Source organism: Onychostoma macrolepis, chromosome 21 (genome assembly GCF_012432095.1).
Source record: "Onychostoma macrolepis isolate SWU-2019 chromosome 21, ASM1243209v1, whole genome shotgun sequence".
NCBI classification, from domain to species: domain Eukaryota; kingdom Metazoa; phylum Chordata; class Actinopteri; order Cypriniformes; family Cyprinidae; genus Onychostoma; species Onychostoma macrolepis.
The window spans coordinates 21,941,634-21,969,541 of record NC_081175.1 but is presented as its reverse complement, the minus strand read 5'-3'; the positions used below and the strand labels follow the sequence as shown (position 1 = coordinate 21,969,541).

The 27,908-nt window shown below is 36.9% G+C and overlaps 2 protein-coding genes across 2 annotated transcripts in view; one reads left to right on the top strand and one right to left on the bottom strand.

Moving 5' to 3' along the window:
- Window positions 1-12,350, bottom strand: part of cast (calpastatin) — an 82,767-nt gene extending 70,417 nt beyond the window's left edge. Inside the window, 1 exon segment of the mRNA XM_058759050.1 lies at window positions 12,236-12,350. Coding sequence (XP_058615033.1) covers window positions 12,236-12,335 — 100 coding nt within the window. The 5' untranslated portion in view covers window positions 12,336-12,350.
- On the top strand, window positions 10,651-26,618 carry ell2 (elongation factor for RNA polymerase II 2). Its single transcript, XM_058759053.1, has 12 exons — window positions 10,651-10,855; window positions 14,257-14,304; window positions 15,734-15,855; window positions 15,944-16,107; window positions 18,261-18,520; window positions 19,791-19,915; window positions 20,058-20,124; window positions 20,475-21,144; window positions 21,447-21,510; window positions 23,774-23,945; window positions 24,066-24,110; window positions 24,210-26,618. Exons 1-12 carry the CDS (start codon window positions 10,724-10,726, stop codon window positions 24,324-24,326), a joined length of 1,986 nt encoding a protein of 661 aa, XP_058615036.1. The 5' UTR covers window positions 10,651-10,723; the 3' UTR covers window positions 24,327-26,618.
- Window positions 26,619-27,908: the final 1,290 nt, after the last annotated feature.

Genomic DNA, 27,908 nt, shown 5'->3' with positions numbered 1-27,908 from the left:
CTTTGTGTAACAGCTATTCTTCATGTCCAAATATTACCTCAGTATACTGTAAACTGGCCAATATATTCTTGCTAAAGGGCATGCAACAGCCTAACCCACTGAAATCAATGAATTATGACAGTAATTAGAGGACAAGTCACAGCCTGAACTGTTCTAGTAGTAATTGCAAAAATTAAAAGTCAGATCACGTAAACACTTAGATAGGCGAAGAAGCTTTTGTACTTGCTTTCTCAGTGTGCTGATGCTGTGAGAATTTGGCTAGGTTTTGGTTTAATATTCTCACTTGTCTGTTTTACTGAAGACTTGCGTGTTTGGAATGACATAAAGAGACATGGCGCCATCTTGTGATGCAAAATGCACACTAAAAACTGCAAAGTTCAAGGCCGAAACACATTTAGCCCATCTGGTGAAAGGTGTTGCTAGTTAGCATATCTGAATTTGCCCCTGCTGGTAGATGCTGCAACTACACCATCTGGCTGCAAACAACATCTTTCCCTATTGACATTTAAAGCAGCTGACAGAATATAATAGTCTCAATATGATTTGAGAGTGACTATTTGTTTTTGTTTTTAGATGGGAAAATGTATAGAGACTTGTATACAAATAAATATATAATAAAATAATTATATATAAATAAATAAATAAATTTTTAAATGTGTATGTGTATATATGTTTAAATTTATTTAAAAAATAGCATCTTTTCATATTAACAGCCAATTAATGCAGCCGTGTATTTTTTTTTTTTACAAGCAACATATAAATTGCAGATATTTCATTATAATATAGTAGATGATTTGCCTGTTTTTGGAGGGTAAAATTACATTTATATACAGTATGTATAGTTTTATTCATAAATATATAAGTAAAAAATATTTCATATATTTATATATAATCTTTTATATTTATTTTAACATTTAACAGCCTTTTAAAGCTGTATTTTGACAATATTTATTTGCAAGCAACATGTTGTACCACAATTGGCTAAAAATGCAAAGAGAAATTAAATTCTACATTACATTAACATATTCTACTTTTTAAGATTCTGCTGAGAAACAGGTTACAATTACACTCTCTCTTCATTTCTCTCATTTTCTTTTGCTCTTTGCTGTAATCAACTGTCCTCCTGGAGTTTATTCTGCCCGGTTTACCTCCAAATCTGGCTGCTTTGGACGAGAGCCAGAGAAACAGATTCCACCAGTCAGATGATGAGAAAGAAGCAGAGATACTGTGTGAGAGAACCAGCAGTGAGGACAGAAAATAAAGAACAGGAAACGCAGAGTTAAGAGTGGGAAAATGAAAAGAAAACATTATATTAAAACTGATGGAACAGGTGCGAATAAAGAGACTTGCTGGGGATGAGAGATAAGAGGGCTGAAATGAACAAGGGAGGCCAATGAAATCTCTCTCTCTCTAGTTCACTGTAAATCTCATCTTCTTCTTTGCATTCACAGGAAGCATTTTGCATTTTTCTGGAATCATCAGAATGTTGTGGTATTCCGTTTGGTAATTCCGTCCAGCCTGAGGTGAAGTGAAAGGTGTTTGGAAGTTATGAAAATGTGCTGAGACTGGATTTGCAAGATTATGCAGCTCCACAACAACATGCCAGGGAGTTTATGGCCTTAAAATTAGTATTTCTCTCATACATGCTTCTCAATAACCTGTGGACTTTTTTGCAAAACCTCAAGAATGATTTCGTTAGAAAAATGCTTGAGAGAGCTCTCTTTTAATTTGCTTGCTAAAAACATCACTATTCTTGCTACAGACATGAATGATCAAATCATGTGGAAAAGGGATTGGACAGTTCACTGAGTGAAAAATATGCATAGATGTATTAAAGGAATCATGTTATTATATGGATGCCTTTTATTTTATTTTATAGAAGGAGGGCCACAATATTATATGAACAACTGCCTTATGTATTTATTTACTTATAGAAGTAGGGACCACAATATTATATGAACAACCATTTGGGACATTTTTATCTCATTTCATTGAACCACTGTCACGCGGTCGTGGTTGTAGTGAAGACGCACAAGGCAGGAATAAAGAAAGAGATACTTTTAATAAACATCAACTCATGTGGACCATTAAAAACAACACAAAGAGAACACCCTGTAGGTGTAGGACTGGAACAGTGTGGAGACAAGGAGAGCCTCCAGGGTGGATCAGGAAGCCATGGCGGAGCTAGCCTTTCTGGAGGCCATGGTGGATCCTCCGTGGTCTTAGCCAGCTCGGCCACCACGTGCATATGGCCCACCCCAAAAAAAATTTCCAGAGGGAAATTAGGTCCTCCAATGCCCGGAGGAATTCTGGGGGCCGCTCTGGAGGAACGGGCTCTGGGGCTGGAGCCGACACTGGAGAGAGCTCTGGGGCTGGACTCCAAGACATCCCCTCATACTCCACCAGTATCCCTAGGGGCACATGTGTGGCGGACGGCGGGCTTGAGTGAGCCGCGGACAGCGGGCTTGACTGGGGAACGGCTGACGGGCTGGATTGCAGGCTGGTTCTGGATCAGGGCTGGACGCTCTCCAGACACCGGAGGATCCCTTCCCTCCAGCTCAGTTCAGTGGTGTCTGGGAGGTCCATGAACCAGAACATAGAATTAAGCATCACGTCGTCCAGCCGCATATTCACGAGCGGGAGATCTCAGCGGGCAAGGGTGGAAAAGCAAGCGGCTATTTCCATCGCCGCGGGGAGGAACAAAACAGGAAAACAAAAGACTTTTCAAAAAATGAAAAATAAACACAGGGGAGAGGGAACGCCGCTTACACTTTCTGTATGGGTCTCGGATTCTGTCACGCGGTCATGGTTGTAGTGAAGACGCACCAGGCAGGAATAAAGAAAGAGATACTTTTAATAAACATCAACTCATGTGGACCATTGAAAACAACACAAATCTGAAACAAAGAAATTCTAGAAACTGAAGGCTTATAAAGAACAGGCAAACCAAAGGAGCAAATCAAGATGATTAATAAACACAGGTGGACAGAATGAACAATGATAAACTAATGAGAACAGGAACTAAAGCAAATAAGGACAAACAGGAACACAAACACGTGACAACAACAATATTACACAGATGTCTTTTTTATTTTATTTTATTTTAAGGAGAGACCACAATATTATACAGATGTATTTTATTTTATTTTATTTTATAGAAGGAGGGCCACAGTATTATACAAACACCATTTGGGACATTTTATTTTATTTTGTCTTGTCTTGTCTTGTTTGCATATAGCTTTGATTACATTAAAAATACATTTTGTAATATTATATTCTCTTAATTTCTGCTCTTTGTTGCCTCAAAGAATTCCTTAAATGCAAACTTAATAAATTAAAATGAGTATGCATTTGAAAGTCATTCATAAATATCTTCTACAACTTGCGTAAAAAAAGAGACCTGCCTGAAACATGAGAGTGGCCACACCATCAGTGTCTGTTGAGAGATACGCCTCATATATTACTGTTTCCATGTGATAAGGACCAATACAGCTGGTGCCACTTGTATTTCCAGATGATGGTCAAACATTAACAGGCCCTTGCAGTTTCTAGGCCTTTAAAATTCCGGAAATGGCAGAGAGGAACTGACAGCGGGACAACATCATCACCTGTACACTTAAACAACTCGTCGTGTACTTCCTGAGAGACTGACTGTTCTGACATAGAGTACTTTGTGTGTCCTCGCATGGCACTTGCTGTGTTGACAGAGCAATGAATTAGCATATTTGTACAGTGGCTTGAAGGTTTTAGGCATCACTGACAGGCTTTCAACCATCAAAGCAGTGGTTCTCAACTAGTGACTCAAAACGGGTTCACAGCGCTATATTAAAATAATAAATATGCAAAGATATGATAGCAAAACAAATGGGCTCATTAACTTTTTATCCTCTGCAGTGAATGGGTGCCGTCAGAATGAGAGTCTAAACAGCTGATAAAAACATTACAATAATCCACAAGCAATGCACATGATTCCAGTCCATAATGTCTCGTGAAGTGAAATGATGTGTGATTATAAGAAACAAATCCATCATTAAGAAGATCCAATCATTAACTTCTAATCATTGCTTCCAGCTAAAGGTCCTCTATCCATAATAATTGTCTGAATAAAGAGAGAAATATGCACAGATCAAGCACTGTTTACAAGTAAAAATCAATCCAAAACAGTTCTAAACAATTATGTCAAGACAACAGGGGATGGACTTTTTCACTGGAGAAAGCATTATTATGGCTCATATATTGGGCGGAAGCGATGATTTGAAATTCAAAATGCCTTAATCATGGATTTGTTTGTTACAAACATGTAGCTTTTCACTTCACAAGATGTTAACTAATTGGAGTCATGTGAATTACTTGTGGATTATTGTGGCACCCTTTCACTGCAGAGGATCCGTTGATGAGCAAGTGGGTGGAGTTTGCTCTATGTAAACAGTAGCCTACTTTAGTTTAGCACTACTCTTCTTGTAGTGAAACTCATGAAATGGGTTAGCTATAGTATCATGTTAACCCATAAATTTTGTTTTATGTCTATGCTTTTGAAAAAATAGAGCTTTAGTTTGTTTCTATTTAACCTGTAACATTAATTTATTTAATCTTTGTGACTTTTTTCAACTCTACTACAGTCCCTTTTTTTATTAAACCAGGTGCGTTTATCTCACATTTTTTGGCCTCTACTTGTGGACGCAGACATGTGTCTTGGTCCCACATGGAGTACTAAGGTCAAAAGATCCACAATCTAGGTCTGTAATCTAATGCCAAGCAGCTAAAGTAAGCGGAAAGAGTTGAGGAGACTGCACACACACACACACACTCACACCCATTTGAACAATGTTAAATATCTGTTGATAAACACAAGCAGAGAAAAATCTCCAAGAGGAAGATGCATTGCTCAGAGTTTGCGCTTGCAAAGCTTCATGTTTCATTTAAGAACCGACTTTGTCTCATATGTTTATTATAATATATTATATATATATATATATATATTATATATAATTACCATAAATCTCATAAGAATCTGATGATAGATGAAAAGTCATTTGAATTGTCTTTTGGTATGTTTGAATTGTCTATTAGTACAACCTGAATTCCGGAAATGTTGGGACATTTTTTTAATTGGAATAAAATGAAAACTAAAAGACTTTCAAATTTGATGCCAGCTACAGGTCTCAAAAAAGTTGGCACGGGGGCAACAAAGGGCTGAAAAAGCAATACATTTTGAAAAGATTTAGCTGGGAGAACATCTAGCAACTAATTAAGTTAATTGACATCAGGTCTGTAACATGATTAACTATAAAAGGGATGTCTTAGAGAGGCAGAGTCTCTCAGAAGTAAAGATGGGCAGAGGCTCTCCAATCTGTGAAAGAGTGCATAAAAAGATTGTGGAATACTTTAAAAACAACGTTCCTCAATGTCAACTTGCAAAGGCTTTGTAAATCTCATCATCTACAGTGCATAACATCATCAAAAGATTCAGAGAAACTAGAGAAATCTCTGTGCGTAAGGGACAAGCCCGAAGACCTTTGTTGGATGCCCGTGGTCTTCGGGCCCTCAGACGACACTGCATCACTCATCGGCATGATTCTGTCATTGACATTAATAAATGGGCCCAGGAATACTTCCAGAAACCACTGTCGGTAAACACAATCCGCCGTGCCATCTGCAGATGCCAACTAAAAGCCATATGTGAGCATGGTCCAGAAGCGCCGTCCAGTGGGCCAAGGCTCATGACTGTTTCAAAGTGGAAATGTGTTCTATGGTTCGACGAGTCCAAAGTTGACATTCTTGTTGGAAATCACGGACGCTGTGACCTCCGGGATAAAGAGGAGGGAGACCTTCCAGCGTGTTATCAGCGTTCTGTTCAAAAGCCAGCATCTCTGGCGGTATGGGGGTGCATGTAAGCAATTCGCGTCGTGCCTAACAACCCCCTTCAGCCGTGACGATACAGCACGGCCTCGAGTACCTTATTACTTTTATAAAACAGTTACCACACAATAAAACAATATTGAAACCAAACATTTATGTATTGAAATGTTACTTTTTTTGAAGCAAGTTCGTTAAGTGCTGTCCTTAAGTTTTTAACACCATATATGATATTTTCTCACACACATCTGCTTATCTCTCAGCATGAGAAAACGTCTGTATTCCCTACAGTGGCCGAGAGAGCTCAACGCGCTGCAACTTCAGAAAACACATGCAAATAGAAAAAGCATCAGCAAATCAAGAAAACATCTTCATCAATTTGACAGCAGGTGCTGCAAATGCTCACAACACAAACAAATAAAGAAACGCACTGCAAATTCTCACAACACAACCAAATAAAGAATTTTATTCGTTTCTGGTTGTGTTGTGAGCATTTGCAGCGCGTGTTGTAAAATTGAGGAAGTTGTTTTCTTAATTTGCAGGTGTTCTTTCTATTTGCAACGCGTTGAGTTCTCTTGGCCACCGTAGTTTTCTGTTTTTTAGTTTTAAAACGGACCGATTCGCGGCACAAGGCGAGTTTGCAAGCGTCATTACAGTGTAAAATGATGGACATGTAGACATACAGAATCATACCTGAAAAAGAAAACTAATAAATAAATGTTTTCCCTCCTCACTTCTGAAACTGTGGGCTTTCACACAGACGTGCACCGCATACACATTAACATATCTCCGCAAGCGTTTAGACGGGGAAGGGCGTGGTCTCAAAATTAAATGAAAGATGCAACATAACGCCAACAGAGGTCACTCATACTTAATTAAATAAATAACAAACAGCTAATATTGCCGAAATACATTATACACGGAACAGCTATATTATTGATTGTTTATGTATGCTAAGGGCAGTTGCTAAGGGTGTTGATCAGTGATGCACAGAATCATTGGTTGAAGCGTGCTGTATTGTGAAAAAAATTGAGCTCCTGACCAATCAGAATCGAGGAATAGAACTAACTAATAGAACAGTAACCTCTAAGGTGCACATATACCCCTAAAAGGGAGCATATTAGTACCATACAAGTATGCATGCTTTAAGGGTAGATAAGTTACAAAGGTGCACCTTTGAGGGTACCTAATGAAAAAATAAACATGTGTTACATAAGTACTCAAATGTATTATTATTATTATTATTACCATGGTAAATTTGTGGTTACTGCAGTTTTACTACAAATACTGAGGTAAACTGTGGTCACTGTAATAAAACCATGGTTAATTTTTGTAAAAGTCTGCCAGGCTGCTGTACTCCTAAAGGTGAAACTTCAGCATATTTTTTCTCTCACAGATTTACTAACAGCAATTACAGAATTACAGAACCTAACACAATCCATTTGAACTTTTAACAATCAGTTTAAATAAATTTACTTGCACAAACTAGCCTATTTAAAATAAATATTACATAAATAAACCAAGTTTGGGGTTAGTAAGATTTTGTAATATTTTTTAAATAAGACGCATGCTCACCAAGGCTGCACTTATTTGAACAAAAATACAGTAAAAACAGCAATATTGTAAAATATAACCATTAAAATAACTATTTCTATTTTAATATATTTTAAAATGTAATTTAAAATGCATCTGTGATCAAAGATGAATTTTCAGCATCATTACTCCAGTCTTCAGTGTCACATGGTCCTTCAGAAATAATTCTAATATCATTTGCTGCTCAAGAAACATTTCTGATTATTATTTCTACTTCATATTTGTGTGGAAACCGTGATGTATTTTTCGGAATTAATTTCATACATAGTAACAATATGTAATGTAATGTAATAATGTGGCAATGGTTTCTTAAGATCTACTTATGCTTCTGATGCTTACTTATGCTAATTATGCTTCTATTTGAACAAGCACTGTGACTGAGCCATGCGTTGTGATTGATTGGTTTTGTCTCTCAGCATTTGCGTGTGTTCCGATGAGCAGGAGAAATAGCTCTATATAACACAATTAGACTAACACTTAGAAGCTTATTTTATGCACCGAATTTCTTGATAAATAAGATTGGTGGTTAAAAAATGCACTTTAGAATCAATATTTTTATGTGAGGATCGATCCTTTCGATATAACATCAGTATGGAAAGTATCGATACTTTAGGATCGATCCTCCCATCCCTACTAACCGTTTTATAAAAGTGCATATGGGCAGCTTGCATGTTTTGGAAGGCACTATGACTGCTGAAAGGTATATAAAGGTTTTAGAGCAACATATGCTCCCCTCCAGACGACGTCTATTTCAGGGAAGGCCTTGTTTATTTCAGCAGGACAATGCAAAACCACATACTGCAGCTATTACAACAGCATGGCTTCGTAGTAGAAGAGTCCGGGTGCTGAAATTTAAGTTCAATCCTTTAACCTAAAATATTGTTACCATATTTTTTACGGTAAATTTCTGGTAACCACATCTGCCAGTTTTTTTTTTACAGTACATTTCTAAGAACTTTTTACAGTGCAAATATTGATATAACACACACACACACACGTATGTTTATATATATATATATTTTTATATATCCTCATTTGTAAGTCGCTTTGGATAAACGTATCTGCTAAATTGCTAAATGTAAATATATAATATATGCAATATAATACTGTTGACACACGTCTTCTGAAAATATATTTTCTGATTATTAGATTTCATTTTTTTGCTCTCTGTGTTTGACTTGTTAGAGTAGAAGCTCTACTAAGTCATGGTTTCTCTCATTAATCAGAGGTGACCAAAATAATTGCTTTAATCCTGTCTCTTCTTTATTGTGTTCCAGAACGGCATGAAGAAAAAAGGCTTTATGAAAAAGCAGCCCAATCGTGCAGGATTCAGCCATGACAACACCCTGCGCTGAGCATGTCAACAATGCCATGGAAATCAGAGGAAATGTAATCAGATGTGGCGAATTTAATGTGCCTGAATGTTTTCACTCCTCAGCCATTGTGCAACTGACAGATGCATCAGCATGATGAGAAACTAATTAACACCCACTTAATTAATACTCTTGCTATTCAGCTAAAAATCACTAAGAGTGTTCCTTTACAAACACATCTTATATAATCCCATTACTCTGTCTGTGAAGCCTTCTAGACCGACATGCATTGCGGGGCTGATTTTAAACGCTAAATAAACTAGTTTTTAATCAAGGGTGTGGCAGGCTTTTTTATGCAGGCCTAATCTCAAGGATTCACAGTGGCTTCCCTGCACCCAGCCTAAAACTACCGCACCACACCAAAACACTCTGTATAATCACTCCGTCCCAGAGTGTGACTCTGTGAGGCACAGCAGGTGTGCATGCTTGGGGGAAATAGCCAGAAGCCACCAAACAAGTTTTACAATAAGGCAGGCTTAAGAATAAACGGTTGACCTTCTCAGCTGACACTTTGGCCCAGTCCAGTCTAGATGATCAATACCATCAGATCAGATGGAACTTGTTAAAAGGCCGGTTTTCGATAAGGCTTGGTTTGTTTGCTGGATTACAAAAAGTGCAATGGTTTGTTAAACCTACATGTGAAAATACCTAGTCTATCAATCATGCCTGGAAACTGTTGTTCCTTGTTCAACTTGTTCCTGCAGATTACCGTATGAGTGATGTAACCACGGACCGACTGTGACTCAGGATGACCCTGATGCAACTGGCTGATGACTGCAGTCTGTCACTGCTTGCAAACAGTGAGACATGTACAATAATACACCTGCAGGCTGGACCCAACCGGCTAAACACTTGCTTGACACCTATATCGCAGTGTTTTTAGGAGCACTGTGGTAAAGACAGGGAGCGGTAAGTATGACAGCCGGCAAACCATATCTGACTCTGATCTTAGCAACGGTGGCGAAAACACTCCTAAAACGGTATACTATTAATTAGTGTAATTTGTTTGTTTTTGTGTTTAATAATCCTTTAAATTACAGGCAGGGTGCAGAAGAAAAAGGAAACAAATCCATTAGGCCTCTAAACTCATTTTAATAATGAAAAATATAGTTTAAACACTAATGTTTTTCCAGTATCTAGAAAGCAAAATGTAATGCCAATATAAATTACATGATATAAAAAAGCTGAAGTTAAATGGATATTTCCTACAGAATATTTACTGTAAGAAAAAAATAATGGTTATCCACAATAATCCCAAATATCATCAAATTAATTGGTCTATAAATAATTAGGACATTTCAATATAACAAACAATAAGTATAAAAATAAATATTTAACATATTTGTCATTTATATATATATATATATATATATATATATGACAAGTCTTACGCACACACACACACACACACACACACACACACACACACACACAATAGATTTTTGTAATGTAAATTAAATAGTGAATTTCAAAGACAATTATTGCAGAACTTATATTAACCATAATTCAACTCAAAATATCCAAATATCAACAGATTTGTCTATCCATAACTTAAACATTTCAAGAATTTTTTTATTTTAACATTTTATCAATAAAAAGCATTGAGGAAATAACACGCATAAAAGAGCATCAGATGATTATCATAAACACCATGTCACGCTTGTTTATCAAGGGAACAAGCCTAGATAAAATAATAAGGAAGCACATTAAGGAAAATCGTCTAGCCTAAAGTGTTATAGAGTGAAAAGACCCAACTAGTTAACTTTCTAACAGTATAGAGCAGAAAGGGACTTACTTTTGCTAAGGTCCCTCCCTCTGTCCGCATTAGAGAGAGAGAGAGAGAGAGAGAGAGAGAGAGTTTGCACGTATGTCAGAGGGACTATGGTGGAGGGCTGGTGAAGATGATGGCAGCTCTCTGCGAGGATGGCACATATGGACTCAACTGTGGTCGCAAGAGCGACAGAATATCAGTTTTACATGTCAAACTGACAGAAACAGCCTTTAAAGCGCTGGAAAACTACCAAAACTGTAAGGTGAGTGCTGGGAAACTTACAGTTTTATGAAGAGAAAGGGAGAGCGACAGCTTGCTCGCCCAAAAAGGCATTAGATGTATCAAAAATGATGTTTTATTCCTTTCTAAACAATACAACATCTTTTAAAAGTTAATAAACGTTTTCAATTGGCTGTTGCCCTTGTAGAATTGATTGGAAAATGGTTTTTAATAAAGAAAAAAAGACTCTAGGGAGTGAACATAATGCCAACACACCATTACCTGCTATAAACTCTTTGCATGTCATTTCAACTCCACAAACCACATTTAGTAAATGTAAATACATTTATGAAATCTCACTGATTGAAAGAGGTCATATTAAAGGGTTAAATGTGAAATTATTTTGTTTGTTTTATGTTATATTGTGTTTTATCCTCGAAAGATGAGCTACTATGCTAACGGTTAGAGTAAACTTTCTTTACAAGCCAAAAGCTTCGATTCAGTTGTCTGTCATTTCGACCACTCGATCATTTTATCAGGTTTACAGTCTCTTTAAAGTAAATGTTTAGTGTTACATGTGAAAAAGCCTTTGGAACTGACGAAAATTAAAGTTTGGTGAGCTAGCTGATAGCATGGCTAATGTTACTAGCTGGCAGTCCTCCAACAATGATTAAGTTCATAAATGTGGCGATATTTTTGCTATTTGTTTAACAATCACGACTCTTAGTCCAAATAAACATGGTTTAGAATCCCAATAAGACCAAATAGCATTTGAGTTTGTCTAATTAACGTCTAAATATGGTTGCTTCGCTTGCTAGTTAGCTATGAAGACTCATAAACACACCTGAGGAGTTTAATGTGTTTTATTAAAACAAATTGTGCCGTTTTATGCTATAACCTTCGTTTATCATGTGCTAGGCATCCGTATTCATATTAAACGACATTAGAAGTGAATTAATTCAGGTTCGAAATGAGTATTTTTGATGTGTGGCATGGTGACTAAGTGGGGAAACCCTTTACTTTTGCATATACAGTTTTTATTGTGCACAGATCATCTTCCTACCATGTAATTTTGATAAATATTCTAAACTAGGTCAGACCACAGGGTTTGCTTATCATGTCCATTTAGATCATTCTAGTAGTAGTGTAATGTGTGAGATAGATTTGTAAAAGTGTTATGAATATATGACAAAGATAAGGAAATTGATAAAACAAAACAAAAAACCTTCTGGGCATTTCAATCATTTTGAAAGGTTGAAAGAGTTTCTATTGGCTTACTAGGAGAAATCAGGCAGCTTCAATGAAGAGCTGCATTGTCTGGATTTTTTTAAAGCTCTACACTGCTCAAAGTGCTTACGAGGCAGTGTTTGACTTAAAGCTACAGCTGGCTCGTTGTAAAAAAGGAGAAAAAAAAACTACGCACCGGGTTCATAGAGATGGTTCACTCGATCCCGAAAGGCCAGATCCTGGTAGGCCCAAGATTTGCTTTGGGTTATAGATGATTGGACATTCACCCCATCCATCTAATTCGGGTCACCTATAAAGTTAAAGTCAACACATTTTGTTTTGAATTCCTCTTAAAAGAGTTAAGTTGAACCTTGAAGCCTGTTTGCGACTAAATATAGTTTAGTAATCCATCAAGTTCCTGGCTGCTTTTGACTGGCACTGTTTGTCTTTGTTGATTAGGACTTGCAGTTTGGTTGACACTCAAAATGTTACAACACACCATCGGGGAGGCCAGATGAACGAGTCTTAAGCTCGGAGCTCACGAACACATGCCGTTCTATTGATATTATCTAGCACAATTATAGTTTTTATTGTAGTTTAATAATTTTTTATTTTCATATGTTCAATTTTTCTAATTTAAGTTTCAGTAATTTTATATACTTTTGATTTATATATATATATATATATATATATATATTTGTATTTAGTGCTTTTTTTTAGTTTTAGTAATTTTACTACCTCAAATTAAACTTATTTAACTTTTTTTTTTTTATCTTAGATATTCAGTTTATTTTTTCAGCTTTATTTCAATCAACAAAGCCATTTTTAATAGTTTTATTTTTTCATTCAAAGCACATGCCATTCAGTTGACATTATCTAACATGAAAACATTCGAAAAATGTTGCGACAAAATATTAAACCGCATAAGTTACATTACAATCGTGTGTTGAGTATCACGTTGGTGTAAAGAATGTAGTTATCATATCCTCCAGGGCTTAGCGTCCTCCTATATTAATCGGATAGTAGTAAGGGATTACTTGGTACTTCATCCGTACCATATCTGCCTTAGCTTTGGCATAATAATAACTGTTCTTGAAGTGTTCATAATGTTCAGTATTTGGTATTTACAGTGTCTTGTGCACGTGTTGTCATGTTCCAGATCTGTTTGTCTACCAGCTACCATTCTCAGCCGAGTTTGTGGTTAATCATTATTCATCTTTCGGCAATGGGATAAGACAGTCGGGGCAAAGACAGGGAATGTGTGAACCTCAGCGATGATCATGGAGCTGTGCCTTATCTTTCGCATGGCTCTAAATGTTGATAATAGATCTTTAATTGCTAAAGCATGTCTGTATTCATTTATTTATTTATTTATTTATTTATTATTATTATTTTTTTTAATGTTTGATTCACTAAGGAAGCTGTTTGTCACATGTGGTTTAGGCTGGTATGCTGCTGAACACCGTGGAGACTCAACCACCAAGTTGTTGAAATGTATTAAAATTACAATGAACTGCATTGCCCAACAACATGTTAACTTGTGTAACGGCTAGTCGTTACTATCCTAACTATGCACGATTATATGTAAAGTTGTTATTTAGCATTGTAACCCTATCATCACAGATGTTCAACCCGTTTTTGAGAGTTGAGAACCTCTGGTTAGGCTTCCAAATCATCAGAGAGCTTAATCGTAGTTCTTCGTACTCCTGTGTAATGTGATCTGATCTAGTCTGTGTGCAAGTGTGCTTGGGGGTGGGGGCTTATGAAACTTATCTGGTAAAACAAGCCTTTGCAGATGGAGGAGGCTTTGGGCAGTATTTGAATATAACCGAAGGTGTATTGTTGCAGGGAAGTGAAGGGTTTGGACTGTGTGGGATGAATTCATGTAAATTAGGACATTTTTGCCATTGAGATGACTGGGAAAAAATGTCCGAATTAACCTGAATTCATTCCTACTCTATATGTACTGTATAAAATCACGGCTGATACTGTTCCAGTAGAAATGGAAGGTGAAGTTGAGTGTATTGCATTGTGGGATACAGTGTTCCTTAGAATCTGGTCTGGTTGTAAACTGCACATTTTAGGCCCTTCTGTGAATGCAGAAAAAGCCCATACTGTAACTTTTCACGGAATACTACATTCTGCAGAAATAGTATGCCATTCTTGTATTATAGTTGCAATAATCTCTAAGTTTTTCATTGTTTTCATCTTTTCCAGAATGCACCGCCCTTACAGGCGACAATACGTTTTCAGGGTCTTCAAGGGGTAAGTTGACTTAGTATTAATGAGTTTTACAGCATCTGAATGAGTATCTTCAAAGGCTGAAGTGTGGGCGTTACTCATCAAAGCAATCTATAATTGTGAACCTGGTGTCTTAATAGAGAGCCCTCAGCCTTCTGCGGTTTTATTGGGCGGCATCTCACTTTTCCACTGTGAAAGCTCCTGTTTAACCTCTGACCCTGCACATCATGCTGTAGTTTACTTCAGATGCTGCGTGACTATAAATACTGGGTCGGAGAGAAGGGTTCCGGTTTTACGCTCATGAATACTCTTTCTAAAGACATGGTGTGCTTAACTAGTGTCTATGCTGCTGTCGACATGTTATTACAAAGCTCTGACTGCGCTGACACAATGAGTCTGTTTTAAAACCTAGTGAGTTGCGATATAGGCAGCCATCTTCATCCATCAACAGTGATGGATGATCATAGGTGAATCATTTGAAACGCTCTAAATGGGCGGCAGCTCCCTTAACTGTCAGTCAAGGGCATCGCAAATATTATTTATGTACTATAGTAGTAGGTTTTTAAAAAATATTTTTCAGTTTTCATTGAATTTTTTTTTGTGATGTGATTTTTTTTTTTTTTTTTTTTTTTTTAATTTTGTTAAATATTATATATTTAGCTTTTTTTTTAAGTTTTAGTAATTTTATTATCTCTACTCTATTAGTACCTCAAATTCAACTCGGACTTATTTAATCTCAGTTAGTTGCCAAGGCAACATTTCTAATTTTTATTTATTTGTGACCCTGGACCACAAAACCAGTCTTAAGTCGCTGGGGTATATTTGTAGCATTAGCCAAAAATACATTGTATGGGTCAAAATTGTCGATTTTTCTTTTATGCCAAAAATCATTATGATATTAATTAAAGATCATGTTCCATGAAGATATTTTGTAAATTTCTTACCGTAAATGTATCTCAGCTTAATTTTTGATTAGTAATATGCATTGCTATCAACTTCATTTGGACAACTTTAAAGACATTTTTCTCAAAATTTAGATTTTTTTGCACCCTCAGATTCCAGATTTCAAATAGTTGTATCTCGGCCAAATACTGTCCGATCCTAACAAACCATACATCAACGGAAAGCTTATTTATACCGCTTTCAGATGATGTATAAATCTCAATTTCGAAAAATTTACACTTAAGACTGGTTTTGTCGTCCAGGGTCACATTTATTAAATCTAATTAATAAATATTTATTTTAAATCTAATATTTAGATTTTATTTCAGCTTTACTTTAATTAATCAAAACATTTTTAAAAGGAAGCATATTTCTTTCAAATATAAAGTTTGAAACCACCAACAGTCTACTGCCTAGGTTGCTCACTTGTGTTTTGCTAAGCTGATATTATTTTTTTATGATCACCTCTATTAGTACTTAATTACATTTTGTTTTATCTCTGCCCTATCAGCGCATTAAAATCCCAACGAAAGGCGCTTCCAATGGCTGTCATAACTTTGACTTTTATCTGTCCAACTATGGCAAAGACAATCCTCAAGGAAGCTTTGAGTGTATCCACCAGTACATATCTAGGTAAGGGCTGAGCAAGTTTCTTGTGTGTCAAAACTAGTGCTCATTTTGCTGTCGTTACTCAATTGTAACCGCTCTTCGTGCCCGTTAGCTCTGGAGTCCCCCATCTGTCCTCCCTGGGAACGATTCAAGACAAAATCACAGTATGTGCCACCAATGACTCTTACCAGGTGACCAAAGAGCGAGTGACCAAAGCAGAGGAGGACAAAAGCAAAAACAGCACCAAATTCATCAGACCCGGAGGACCGTTCAGAGGTTTGATATTAATGCACTGTATTTTATCTCCTGTAACATGCACACAAACACATTCTGGTCACTGATATTTGGAGAGTACACAGTAATACAAGTTAAAAATTACCATAGGTTAACAAGTGTGAAAACTCTATTCAGTTTAGTTTAACATTTTCAGCATTTCCATTTAATTTTTGGTTGGCGTTTCAATCGAAACTTTTCGGTTTCAAAGAATCTTTCTATATATCTGATGATTATCTACACAGGATGGGGTTTTCTTTTCAGTTTCTGTTTTCATATCCCAATTTAGATCTGCGTGTAGAACATCGTTACATGAATTTGCTCATTTCTAGATTGAAATAGACTAATTAAGGTGCCATTTTGTGATCATGCAGATCTCCTCATATTTTTCACATTTGACCTGTAACTCTCAGCCACTTCAGTTGTAACCACCACATAACGTCTGCGTTAAACCAATTGGGAGCTTTGCGGAGAGTGATGTATGGATTAGGGTCAAGAGAAAAAGCAAGTAAAAGTTCATCCTATTTATCTGATGTGGCTAAGTCGTGGCACAACCCATGTCTCCGAGATTACCAACGTGCCCCACATAGAGATGAGTGGAAGTGGAAAGTGACAGACTGAATCTCTCAGGCTATTGTCACCTGCTTAGGTTGTTAAATGAAATCAGCATTTTACAAACTGCAACTCCAGAGACCTGTTTTATCTCATGTTTTAAAAACGGTATCACCAGTTAGGAAAAAAAGACAACCCTTGAGGGTTTTTAGAGTGGCTTTAACTAACACTCGAATGTGGCTCATTATATTTCACCCCTGCCAGACAAAACCTGTCTCTCAGCACCTGTTCAGCTGTCACTCCCCTCTGGGAGCCCCCATTCTCCGGACCACAGCTGGCTTCCACTACAAAACTGGAAAAGGCAGTTTCACCCCCATCCCTCGGCGCTAAGCCGCAGGGGAGGAGTGATCGTGGTGCGTTTGCATTTTACACAGCAAAAGGAAGTGCAAGAAGGAGGGTTTGTGGTGTAAAGCTTTGAAGCAGCTGGTTCTCAGGAAACCACATTAACATACTTTTGTTTGTTTAATCTGAGAGTCACAAGCAAGTTGGAAATGGTGCAGATTTGTCATAATTCAGAGTTTAAATGATCTTCCCTTCCTTGATTCCTCCCAGTCTGCCATACATGTGTGATGGCCAAAGCTTATTATCCACTGACGTAAGAGTTTCACCTGACCTGCTGGAGGTGAGACAGCGAAAGTTTGCCTCTGGATGTCGTCCAGTCATCGGCACATGTTTGGGCAAACCAAGGGAGAGTTCATAAGAGAAAGATGTAGGAAGTAGGATGGTTAAAGAGTCACTATTCGTCACTACTTGTGAGAAATTTCATAATAGAGGAAACTTATCTGTGACACTTAAAACTCTGAAGTATGTACTTTAGCATTGTTTTGAGAATGCATACTTTTGTTTGTATGGATCCTAATTTTAGATTTAGGGTGTAGGGATGAAAAAAGTATTGGTACGGTACTGTACGTTGATACTAAAATAAACACGACTCAATATGGTGTCAGTGTACTCAACGTCTGACTGATGTGGCTGCTTTTAAATGCTCACATGCTTATTTTTGGCTATTCTAAAAATACTAAAGCAGTAAGTGATTAAAATTAATTTTGCAAGATTAAAATGTGCAACTTCAGTCTTGCATTCGTTGATTCTCTTCTGAGAAAAATTAAGCAAGCATGAGGTTTTGTAGGCTGCATTAGGCACCATCTGGATACTTGGTTTAGCATTAATCCTAATCTTGCACACGGTATAGAATGGGATAGTATGTGAATTAGTCCTTGAGAACATGGTCCACCATGTATTCCCCCAGTTTCACAGACAAGGCTTAAGCCTAGTCCCAGACTAAAATGTAATTCTAAGCTGTTTCTACTGAAATAAACTTGCACTGACTAATCTTAAAATATATCAGTGCCATTAGTTTGTCTCGAGATGCACACCAGTAATGTTTGTTCCAAGACATGTTAATAAAAATTACTTAAATTTCCTAATTGAACTATGGCCTAATCCTGGTTTGGTCTGTGAAACCTTCATTAAGTGAAATCTTAATGATAAAAATTGCACCGTTGTAACCACTCTGTCTCTCTGTGAATGTCGTTTTGGCATAGACAAAAAAGTCCAGCACCGAAAACCGGCCCCGTCTGCCCCCGACCCGGTTCCAGAGAGGAAGCAGACCACCCCCCTCAACCCAGCCAACACCATCCGCAAGTGCCTTACCAACAACCCCGTATCACAGCGGCCATACCGAGACCGTGTCATTCACCTTCTGGCCCTGCGCTCTTACAAGAAACTAGAGCTGCTTGCCAGACTGCAAAGAGATGGCATCAGCCAGAAAGACCGCAACTCTTTGGGCTCTACACTACATCAGGTAAGAGTGGAATTGTGGATTGGAATCACTTTTTAGAATTAAAGCAACCATTAAGCTCAATTGACAGCAGGTGTAATGTTATAATAAAACACAAGTTTTAACAGAAGACTACTAAAATTGGTCTCATTCACTTCCATTTTAAATGCTCCACTGTAACCTCAATTTTAGTTTGATGCTCTCTATTGCATTTAACTTGTATTTAACCTGAAATATTAGTTTAATGTTTAAAGAGCGAGATGAAAGACTAGAAAGGCACTAATCTACAGGTAAATGCAACTTGAGGACTTTCATAATCATACATATTTTAGTTCGCGATAAGTCACGGAGACTTGAAGCATTGATAGCATCAAATCACAGTTGGGATCTACAGACTCGGCACTATTGCGGAAGCACAGTGTCACGTAATGCAAGTCACCATTTAACAGCCCAAACACAAAGACTTGCATTCACATCAGTTGAATGTATAGCACGTGGCAAATTAGGCAACCATAAATTTAACCTATTAAAGTAATTATGTACATGCATGCACCCTCAAACAGCTCATGCTGAGGAGACCAGTTTACTTAATTTCAGTTAATCTAAGGTCATACTGTTGACAGTCGTCACATTTGAATGGCTTTTGTCATCAAAAGGGGTAGAAGTTGCAATTTCGGTTCTCCCCCCTAGTTTCAAAGGAGAAATACCATGGTAGTTTTTGTCCTTGTCTATGAAGTATAGAAGGAATTAATTCAGGCTTTGAAAAGGGAAGTATGAAACAAGCTTCTCTCCTTCTTTGGAAATGACTGAGAATCTGAAACAGTCCCCTCACTGGGTTGTAACGTAAGAAGTAACACTATATCCCTTTGCCTAACTGTCCATTTGCATTACTATTTATAGTGTTTGTGTATCTGCCGCTCTTAAGTATGCCGACTTAAACAAGTATTCAAAGTGTGCTTTCAACCTCCTATCATATGTGTATATGTAGTTTAGTTGCTTAAAATAAAATGACTATATAGCCTACAAAATTAAAAATGGTTACAGCAGTACTAATCATTAAATTTAACATAAAATCATGTTAGTTCAATGCTTTGTTCAGTGTTTGTTCAAATTCAAGCTTGCCTTAGCAAGCACCACTTATTAAATTTAAAACCCATTTTAACAGCCACTCTTCTCAATTATTTTTTTTTGCCCATTTAAATATTAAAAGAGGTCCTTTTAAATAAATGTTCCTATGTCCTGTATTTAATCAGATAAGGGAAACCAATCAATGTAATATTTTCCATTCCTTTAGGTGGCCAGTCTAAACCCTAAGGATAACTCGTATTCGCTGAAGGAGTTTATCTTCCGTGAGGTCCAGAGGGACTGGCCGGGCTACACGGAGGATGAACGGGTTCAATGTGACAGGAACGTGGCACGGTAAGACTCACCGGTCACATGCAATTAAAAGAAGAATAACTCTTTAATTGAACATGAAACATTTTTGAGAGCCAGTGCTAGAGATCCCAAGAGTATTTGGCAAAGCTTAAATTAGTTTTTTTTTTTTTTTTTCCTTCAACAGTAAATTAGGTTTGAATTCAGAGTCTGTATCTTCCAGCAGTCCAACCAAAGAGCCAACGTCCCCACTGGTAAGACATATACTACAGTATAAATGACAGTTTTATATTGATATTTTTCTTCTTTTTTTCCCCCTTTTTTTTTTGATAAATATTATTTAAATAAAGAATATATAAATGTAATTTTGTATCATTATATAATATGTATATAAAGTATATATGTATTAAAGTAAAAGATATCTATACATTATTATGAATAATACATATTATGGACAATTATTTTATATTAATATGCTTTTTAATATAATATTTTTATCAATGCATTTTAAATATAATTTGTGAACTACATACAAAAATTGCCACTCTTTGCACATCAATGAATTTGCAGACCCAAGAATTATGATTTGTTTCTTGCTCTTCAGAAACAACCTGAGACTGACTTCATTGACCCTTTGATGTCTAAGAAGCCCCGAATCTCCCATCTCAGTAACCGAGGACCCCCCTCCTCTTCAGGTCGTAATTCTTCAGAGACTGAGGACAAAAAACCCGCACCCGCACCCACGGCCGCTTGCCCAGGACCCTCTTTTCACCCTCCCCCTGTCACAGGCTCCAGTTCAAACTCCCCCAGTACACCGGAGGGCCGGGGGTCTCAGGACCTGCCCCTGGACCAGAGCTCTATATGTGGGAACTCCTCGGAGAGCTACGCCCCCCGCAGCCACACACCCAGCCCGCCCAGCCAGCCGGTTTCCACCACATCCCCCTTGTCCTTCTCCACCTGTACCGTCTCCACAACCACCATTACCTCCACCACTTCCACCAGCAGTGGCCACCGCGTTTCTTCTGCCACGTCTCCAACAGCCAGCCGTGATGGCAATGGCAGCAAAAAGCCCAAGAAGTCCAAGAAGCACAAAGATAAAGAGAGGAAGCGAGAAGGAGAGCGAGAGAGGGAGAAGGATAAGGACCGAAAGAGGGATAGAGCGCATCAAAAGGAGGATCACTGCGATAAGGAAGCACAGCCCAGGAAGAAACATCGGAATGAGGCAGAACAAAGACACATTCCTGCCAACATCAGCCACGAATCGGACAGAGAAGGTTTGTTTTGCTATGTCCTATTCATTTTGTGGTGTTAACATTATTGAGTAATTGATTATTATAAAAAATAATAATAAATTATTAGATGCATGCCAGCAATTTTGAATGAAAGATTTGTTAAGCTTGTTGTCAGGCCTGATGATAGGCTTGATTTATGTTCCATTTGCCTTTGGCCCTTGAACTTTAATTCACAACAACATATTTAGGTTAGTCCGTTCCTAAGAGACAAAGATCGTGTGTTACGTGTGCTTGTGAGAGGGCAGATTTCCATGTTTGTACATGACTGGTGTGTCTCTTTACAGCTGGCAAAGACAAGCCTGTCAACAGCACTGAACTTCCAGTCCCAACAAAGCCTGATTACATAGTGTGAGTGAACTTTGACTCGTTTATAGTGTGTCATTCTGCATAAACCCTCTGCATCACAGTAATAATATAATAAAATAAAATTGTATTTAAATAATTGTATATTTATAAATACATTTGTTCTATATTTTAATATATTTTTAATTATTATAAAAAATTTGTAATTATATTATTTATCTTTTATAAAAATGTTTAATTTTTCTATTCATTATAATTATACTTTTAATTAATAATTTATTTTTATTTATATTTATTTGAATAGACTAATATGTGTATATATATATATGTGTGTGTGTGTGTGTGTGTGTGTGTGTATATATAATATAAAAATATTTTAGTGGTGTCAAAATTAGCGGGTTAACGCAGGCGATTAATTTTTTCAGTTTATCGCGTTAAAAATATTTAATGTGATTAACGCAGGGGCAGGGCTAGGGTTGGCCACCCCTCTCACAACTGCTGTTTGTCACTTTTTCTCTTGACAAGAAGTGCATTTATTCAGTTGCAGAACGTCTTTATGACCACATCAAACAGGAGACGTTTCAGACGTGCGCTCCAGCTTAATTTCAGCGCGAGTCAAACGAGCGCAGAAACGGTACTGCGCTCACCGTGCGTGCGGCGCCTGTATCATTTCATGTTAAAGTGCGAAATAAACCACGTGCATGCAATGTCGTGGTCAGTTAGTCATGAAGTTACCAAAAAGGCGATTAAAGCGCTCTTAAAACTGTGTTTTATGAGTCCCATTTAAAAACATGTCTCTGAAAGGGTTTTCGAAACTGTCCTGGAGCAGCCCCGTCTCACTCATCTAACACCCGATTCAACTCGTCAGTTCAATAATAGAGACCTGGGCCCGTATTCTTAAAGATTCTAAGAATCCTCTCAAAGAGCTCCTAATTTAACTTAAAAATTTCTAACTAGGAGTCTTAGCTTAAAAGTGATTCGGGAACAATCTGAGAGCAACTCTGAGCGAGAAAAAGGCAAAAACTTTTATCTTAGTGAGGAGGCGGGGCTGACCCCGTTGCTAGCTATAACAGTCTTTTGAAGACTGTGATTGGTTGGTTGTCCAAGAAGGAAATAAGAGCGCTTTTAAGAGTAGGGTTTATTTTAAGCCTTCACTTTGAAATTACAGGCGTAATATTTCCTGTTTTACGGTTCTCTCTCTCTCTCTCTCACACTCTCACACTCACACACTCACACACTCACACATTATATATGTATATATATTCTTTCTTTTATTTACCATGCTGTCATACTTAACGTATTTTATAGGAAATGAACAGCGACACAATAAGGTTCTGAAAGTGCTGTCAGGTGCAGACCCAAATCATCGCTGTTGCATTTTTGCAATGTAGTGATTACATCCATTTCTGGTGCTATGGCATTTCTGCGCAGTCTCGGAGATGTTAGCGTGTCTCTAATAAGATTGGTCACAAACATGATCCCTGCACGATCTAATGTGTAGCATCTTATTAACTCACTGTCATGCATTGTGTGCAACACAATTCTTCTCCCTCTTCATGTTTCATCCATTTTCTCCACTGCTAAAGAAACTCTTAAACCTCTTAAAAGTCCTCGTCCGTACTCCTAACAATTATGGACCTTAAGACCTCTTTTAAGGGTTGAGATGCTTTCTGAATTACCTTTTTCTTTATGAAGATCTTTTCTTTAATTTTAAGGGGAAACACCCACATTTCTAAGAATTTTCTTAGAATTTTGTTATAGGAGCAACTCAGCGCTAAGATTTTTCATGAATACGTAAATACTTGAAGTGGGTCAGAAATGGTAAAAAGAGTTGAGAGAAAATATGATGCGTGTCAGATCCACGCCATGTTCAGCAGCAACAGCTGTTAAAGAAATAACAGTCAAAATAACCTAATAACCAGCTGCTGTGATGTCTATTTATCAAAGGACAAAGAAAAAAAACAACTTTTATAGCTTTAAGGATTCATCTATATTTAATTTAGAATTTAGTGTTTGATAACTTCAAATTCAATTTCTGTATATTTCTGCTGAAGGGCACAGGTAAATATGACATTTATTATAATGGGTTTATATGAAGATTGTTTTAAGTTCACTTAAATTAGAAGTTATTTTTTAAAGTCTAATAAATGTTAAAATTGATAGCTCTCAATTATAAAAGTATATTTAAAAACTTTAATGTTAGGTGGGATTAATCACGATTAATTTCAGAAAAATGTGTATTGACAGCATTTATATGTAATGAGAAATGAGCAAAAGATCTGAGACCTACTTAATTGTTTTATTGCAGTAAGTACACAGCAGTGATATCTATGGATCAGAGGCAGCACTATAAGGATGACTTCAACGCAGAATATGATGAGTATCGCATCCTTCATGCCCGTGTAGAGAGTGTTACTCGTCGTTTTACAAAACTGGACACCCAGTGTAGACGACTGGCACCAGGAACTAAAGAGTACCAGGTAAGAGAACAAGATTTCATTTTTGTTCTTTTTATACTGCTCTTTATTTAAAGAACTGTGTATTTATGTGCATGTATATTTTTGTATCCCAAGTAGTGTTTGTCTTGTCTTTCCTAACAGGAAGTACATGAACAGGTGCTGCAAGAATATAAAAAAATTAAACAAGTAAGTGTAACTATGCATGTCTTACCCATCTGGGTCCTTTAGACCACAAGTAAACAATAAAAATAGTATGTTAATTGACACATTATGTTTGCTTTACAGCACAGCCCAAACTATTATGAAGAAAAACAGCGCTGTGAGTACCTGCACAACAAACTGGCCCACATCAAGCGGCTCATCGCTGACTTCGACCAGCGGAGGGCGCAGTCCTGGCTGTAGGGCAAGGGACCAAGCAAACCCCTCAGCCAATCAGAGCGCTCTTCAGCGAAGGACCATCTTTAGAGGAGTGTGGGGATCAAACAGCTCCTTATTTATTCTATTTACAGATTCCCCACTCACCTGTTTTCCCATATCTGGCCTTCTTCATCACTCTATATCATGTTCCTTTCCCATACCTTTCATTCGTTCCTTTTCTTTCTTTTTGAAGGACTTTTCAAAAGAAAAAAAGACAACAAAGAAAAATGTAACTTTTTGAATGCAAAAAGAAAGTTCGCAATGCAAAACCGTGGGCCTTACAGCTCGTATTTCTTGAAGCCTTTTGCACAGGGGTGATCGAGCCAGTACATGTGAAAAAGTGGCCATAAAAGAGGGGGTTTCCAAGAGCCTTGAGACTTCCTTTCTCCCGATGGCCCTGTTTTTTTTTTTTTTTCTTTGAACAGCATCAGTATTCACACCCACAGTGCAAATGATGCCTTAAGGTATTAGTACAGACATATATCGATGTGGCGTCAGTGAGACTTACAAGCACCCGGGGCAGTGGGGAGAAATTATTATGACCTGATCGCAGGTCCAGCGCACATTCATGGAAGGTGTGATCGATGTTTGCTTGTGTGTGTGTGTGAGTGAGAGAGAACGTGTGAGTGAAAATTGTCAGTGTTTTGTTCATTTTTGGGAAGGATTGTGGGTCAGAAACTACAGGTAGAGAGAGGCTCTGGGAGGAGGTTTGGATATAAATTATATAAAAGAGGAAAAAAAAAAACGGAAAACAAAAATCTAAAAAAAAAGCTGCTATATATATATATATATATATATATATATATATTTTTTTTTTTTCTTTGAACAGCCAGAGCCTTTGGGATCAGTCTGGCTCGTGTTACATGTTCTTAATTTGGGCCTGCTCTGTTTAAGAAAATTATTGTACCATCTTTAGGGCAAAGGTGCTACTGATTTCTGAGAAAATGCATCGAGCAGAAGCAGACCTGTATATCCATTTCAAATGTATTCATTAATTATTACAAGTCTCAGAACAGAGTTATTTATGAAATATGAATAGAATTATATATTTTTTGTTTTCATTTTGAATTAAAAGGAATTGCTAGAATTTTGAGTATGGAAAAAGAAACTGATCAAATATGCATAAAAGTCTTTATTTCACGGTATCATTAGTGAATAAACTTCTTAAAGATTAAGGGAAACGTTATGTTTACAAAACCTGTGTGATAGGAAGTTTTGCCAAAAAAGTGATAAAAATGAAACCAATATGCTTTCAATCCTATGTTGATCTAGTCTGGAATAAAATGCGTTTCTGAGTGACATGACACTTTATCTAAAAGAAGGTGGTCGAACACTTACAGTGTCTTGATATATTTATTTTCTTTGATCCTTGTTTAGGGAAAAGATCCAGAATGCAGCTTTGTGAATCAGCTTTGAAAAAAAACAAACAAACAAAAAAAAACATTGCTTGCAATTATGCAAATTCTCACTGGAGCAAATAGCTCCATGGTGGATTCTGATTGGGTAGTTGATTCTTGAGGCTTGCTGCATTGTATTTGCACATTTTAAGATGTCTTTTTGAGATCTGAAAACAAATCATCTCTCTCCTCTTTTGATCACAATTATTCCATTGTTAAAGACTGGGAGGTGTTTCCTTTGTTTTCCAGTGTTGTAAATTGAAATTGAAAAACCTGAGTGAGCCATTCTCAAAATAACCATCGACAAATGTTCGTTTTCAGTATTTGGGATGGCAGATGGCATCTTACTTGCTTTTTTTTTTAGGGGCTTACATGTTATCAAACTCCCCAAGATGTTCTGTTGTGTGAGCTTCTGTTCATTTTAGTCGCCGTATATAGACTGGACGCAATGTCTGATGACAACCAAATACAAGTCGTGGTTATTTAACAGAGAACTATAGCAGCACTTTACTTCGCAGACGCTTATTTCCTCAGCATTCAAATAGCCTTCACACTGAACCCTAAAGATTTGGGATGACACTAAAGAAGTGTTGCTTGGAAAGGAGAATGTGCATCTACACATCAAACTCGGTATCGTTGTAATTTGGGTTGGAAGTATTTGGTGATGTGTGACCAACACCTGTATTCTTTCCCTTTTGAAGAGACTGTGCCTCTGACACCACTAAAGAGAGATGTTAATGTTGGATAATAAGCCAAGAATCTCATAACACTGTCATCTCTTGTTTTAAAGGTGGGATGGGGGTTGTTTCAGACTGTAAGAGAATTCCTGACCTGTCCACCTAAAAATGTATTAAATCAGTTCAATAAAATGTGAACTTGACATTTATCTGCCTTGGGTTTTTTTTCCCCTATGAGTGCATATTACTTTATACAGTTCATTAGAACATGTATCACTCTAATTCATATCTATATTAAAAATCAGTTTGAAAGATTTTGCAATCATATCTAAGTGATATTAACAGGACATACAACTGAAATATGTTAAATGATAATTCTCACCCTCATGTAAAGTGCCATTTTAGTAACTCTGTCCATCTTTCTTTTTTTTTTCTTTTTTTTGATCAAGTAATTAGAACAAATGTTTAATGTTTGAGTGTTCTGAGTGAGTCATTGAATCATTCACCCAAAAGAATCGTTAACAACACCGAGTCGTTCCGAAACAAATATATATACATAAGTGTCTACAAGCAACTCTAGAAAAATACGCATTTTCCTAACTTACTTTTATCAAGGTATAAGAAAACAATAGCCAATATAAATTCCGAGTGACACCAATCTCCTTAATTGTGTATAACCATGAGTAATGTTTTACATAAATCTCATTCAGTGCCGCTCCGGCTCCAAACACCTGGGGCCTGTACCATGATGATGGCTGAACAAACTCAGGGTTACAGGATTAGTTTTGCGTTGATAAAACCAAACCAGTCCAATCCGGCTTTTTTGGTACCATGAAGCTGATCATCAACTTTCTCTGTCAACTCTGTCAATGAGTAGCCAATCATATGCCTTGAAATTACATATTGCCTTAATTTCTGGTGAGAGAGTCAGTGCGATTCACTACCAAAGATTAAAAGATTGAACAATATGAAGAATTTGAAACAGCAAGATAAAACGATTTATCCATAAAGAGGAAAACTTAAAGAAAACACCTTATCATATATGTGTACATAAAAGTAGTAAAGTTATAGAGTTGACAATATTTATAGGTATAAAAACACTTTAAAATCTAAACTCATATGTAGTCATGTTTACAGCTATTGATTCTAAAACTTATTTATATTGCATATTATCTGTATGTTTATATTAATTTAAAATAAAAGCTTAATTAAATTACTATTAAACTAAGCTGGCTTGTGTAATGGATTAAGGGTATAATAATTATATAAATAATTTATATAAAAATAATAATAATCTCTAAAAATCTGATGATTTTTTTATATTTAAAAATGTTTTACTATGTAACGTCCTTTAATTTGGAGTAAGAGAAACTGGAGGAGTGGCTTTATTGCGTCACAGACGTGTCACTTTGCTTGAAGCTGATTGGTCAAATTTCGGTTTGAGATCTCTAAACCAGAACATTACCTGCCCCACAACCTGTGGAGCATAAGTT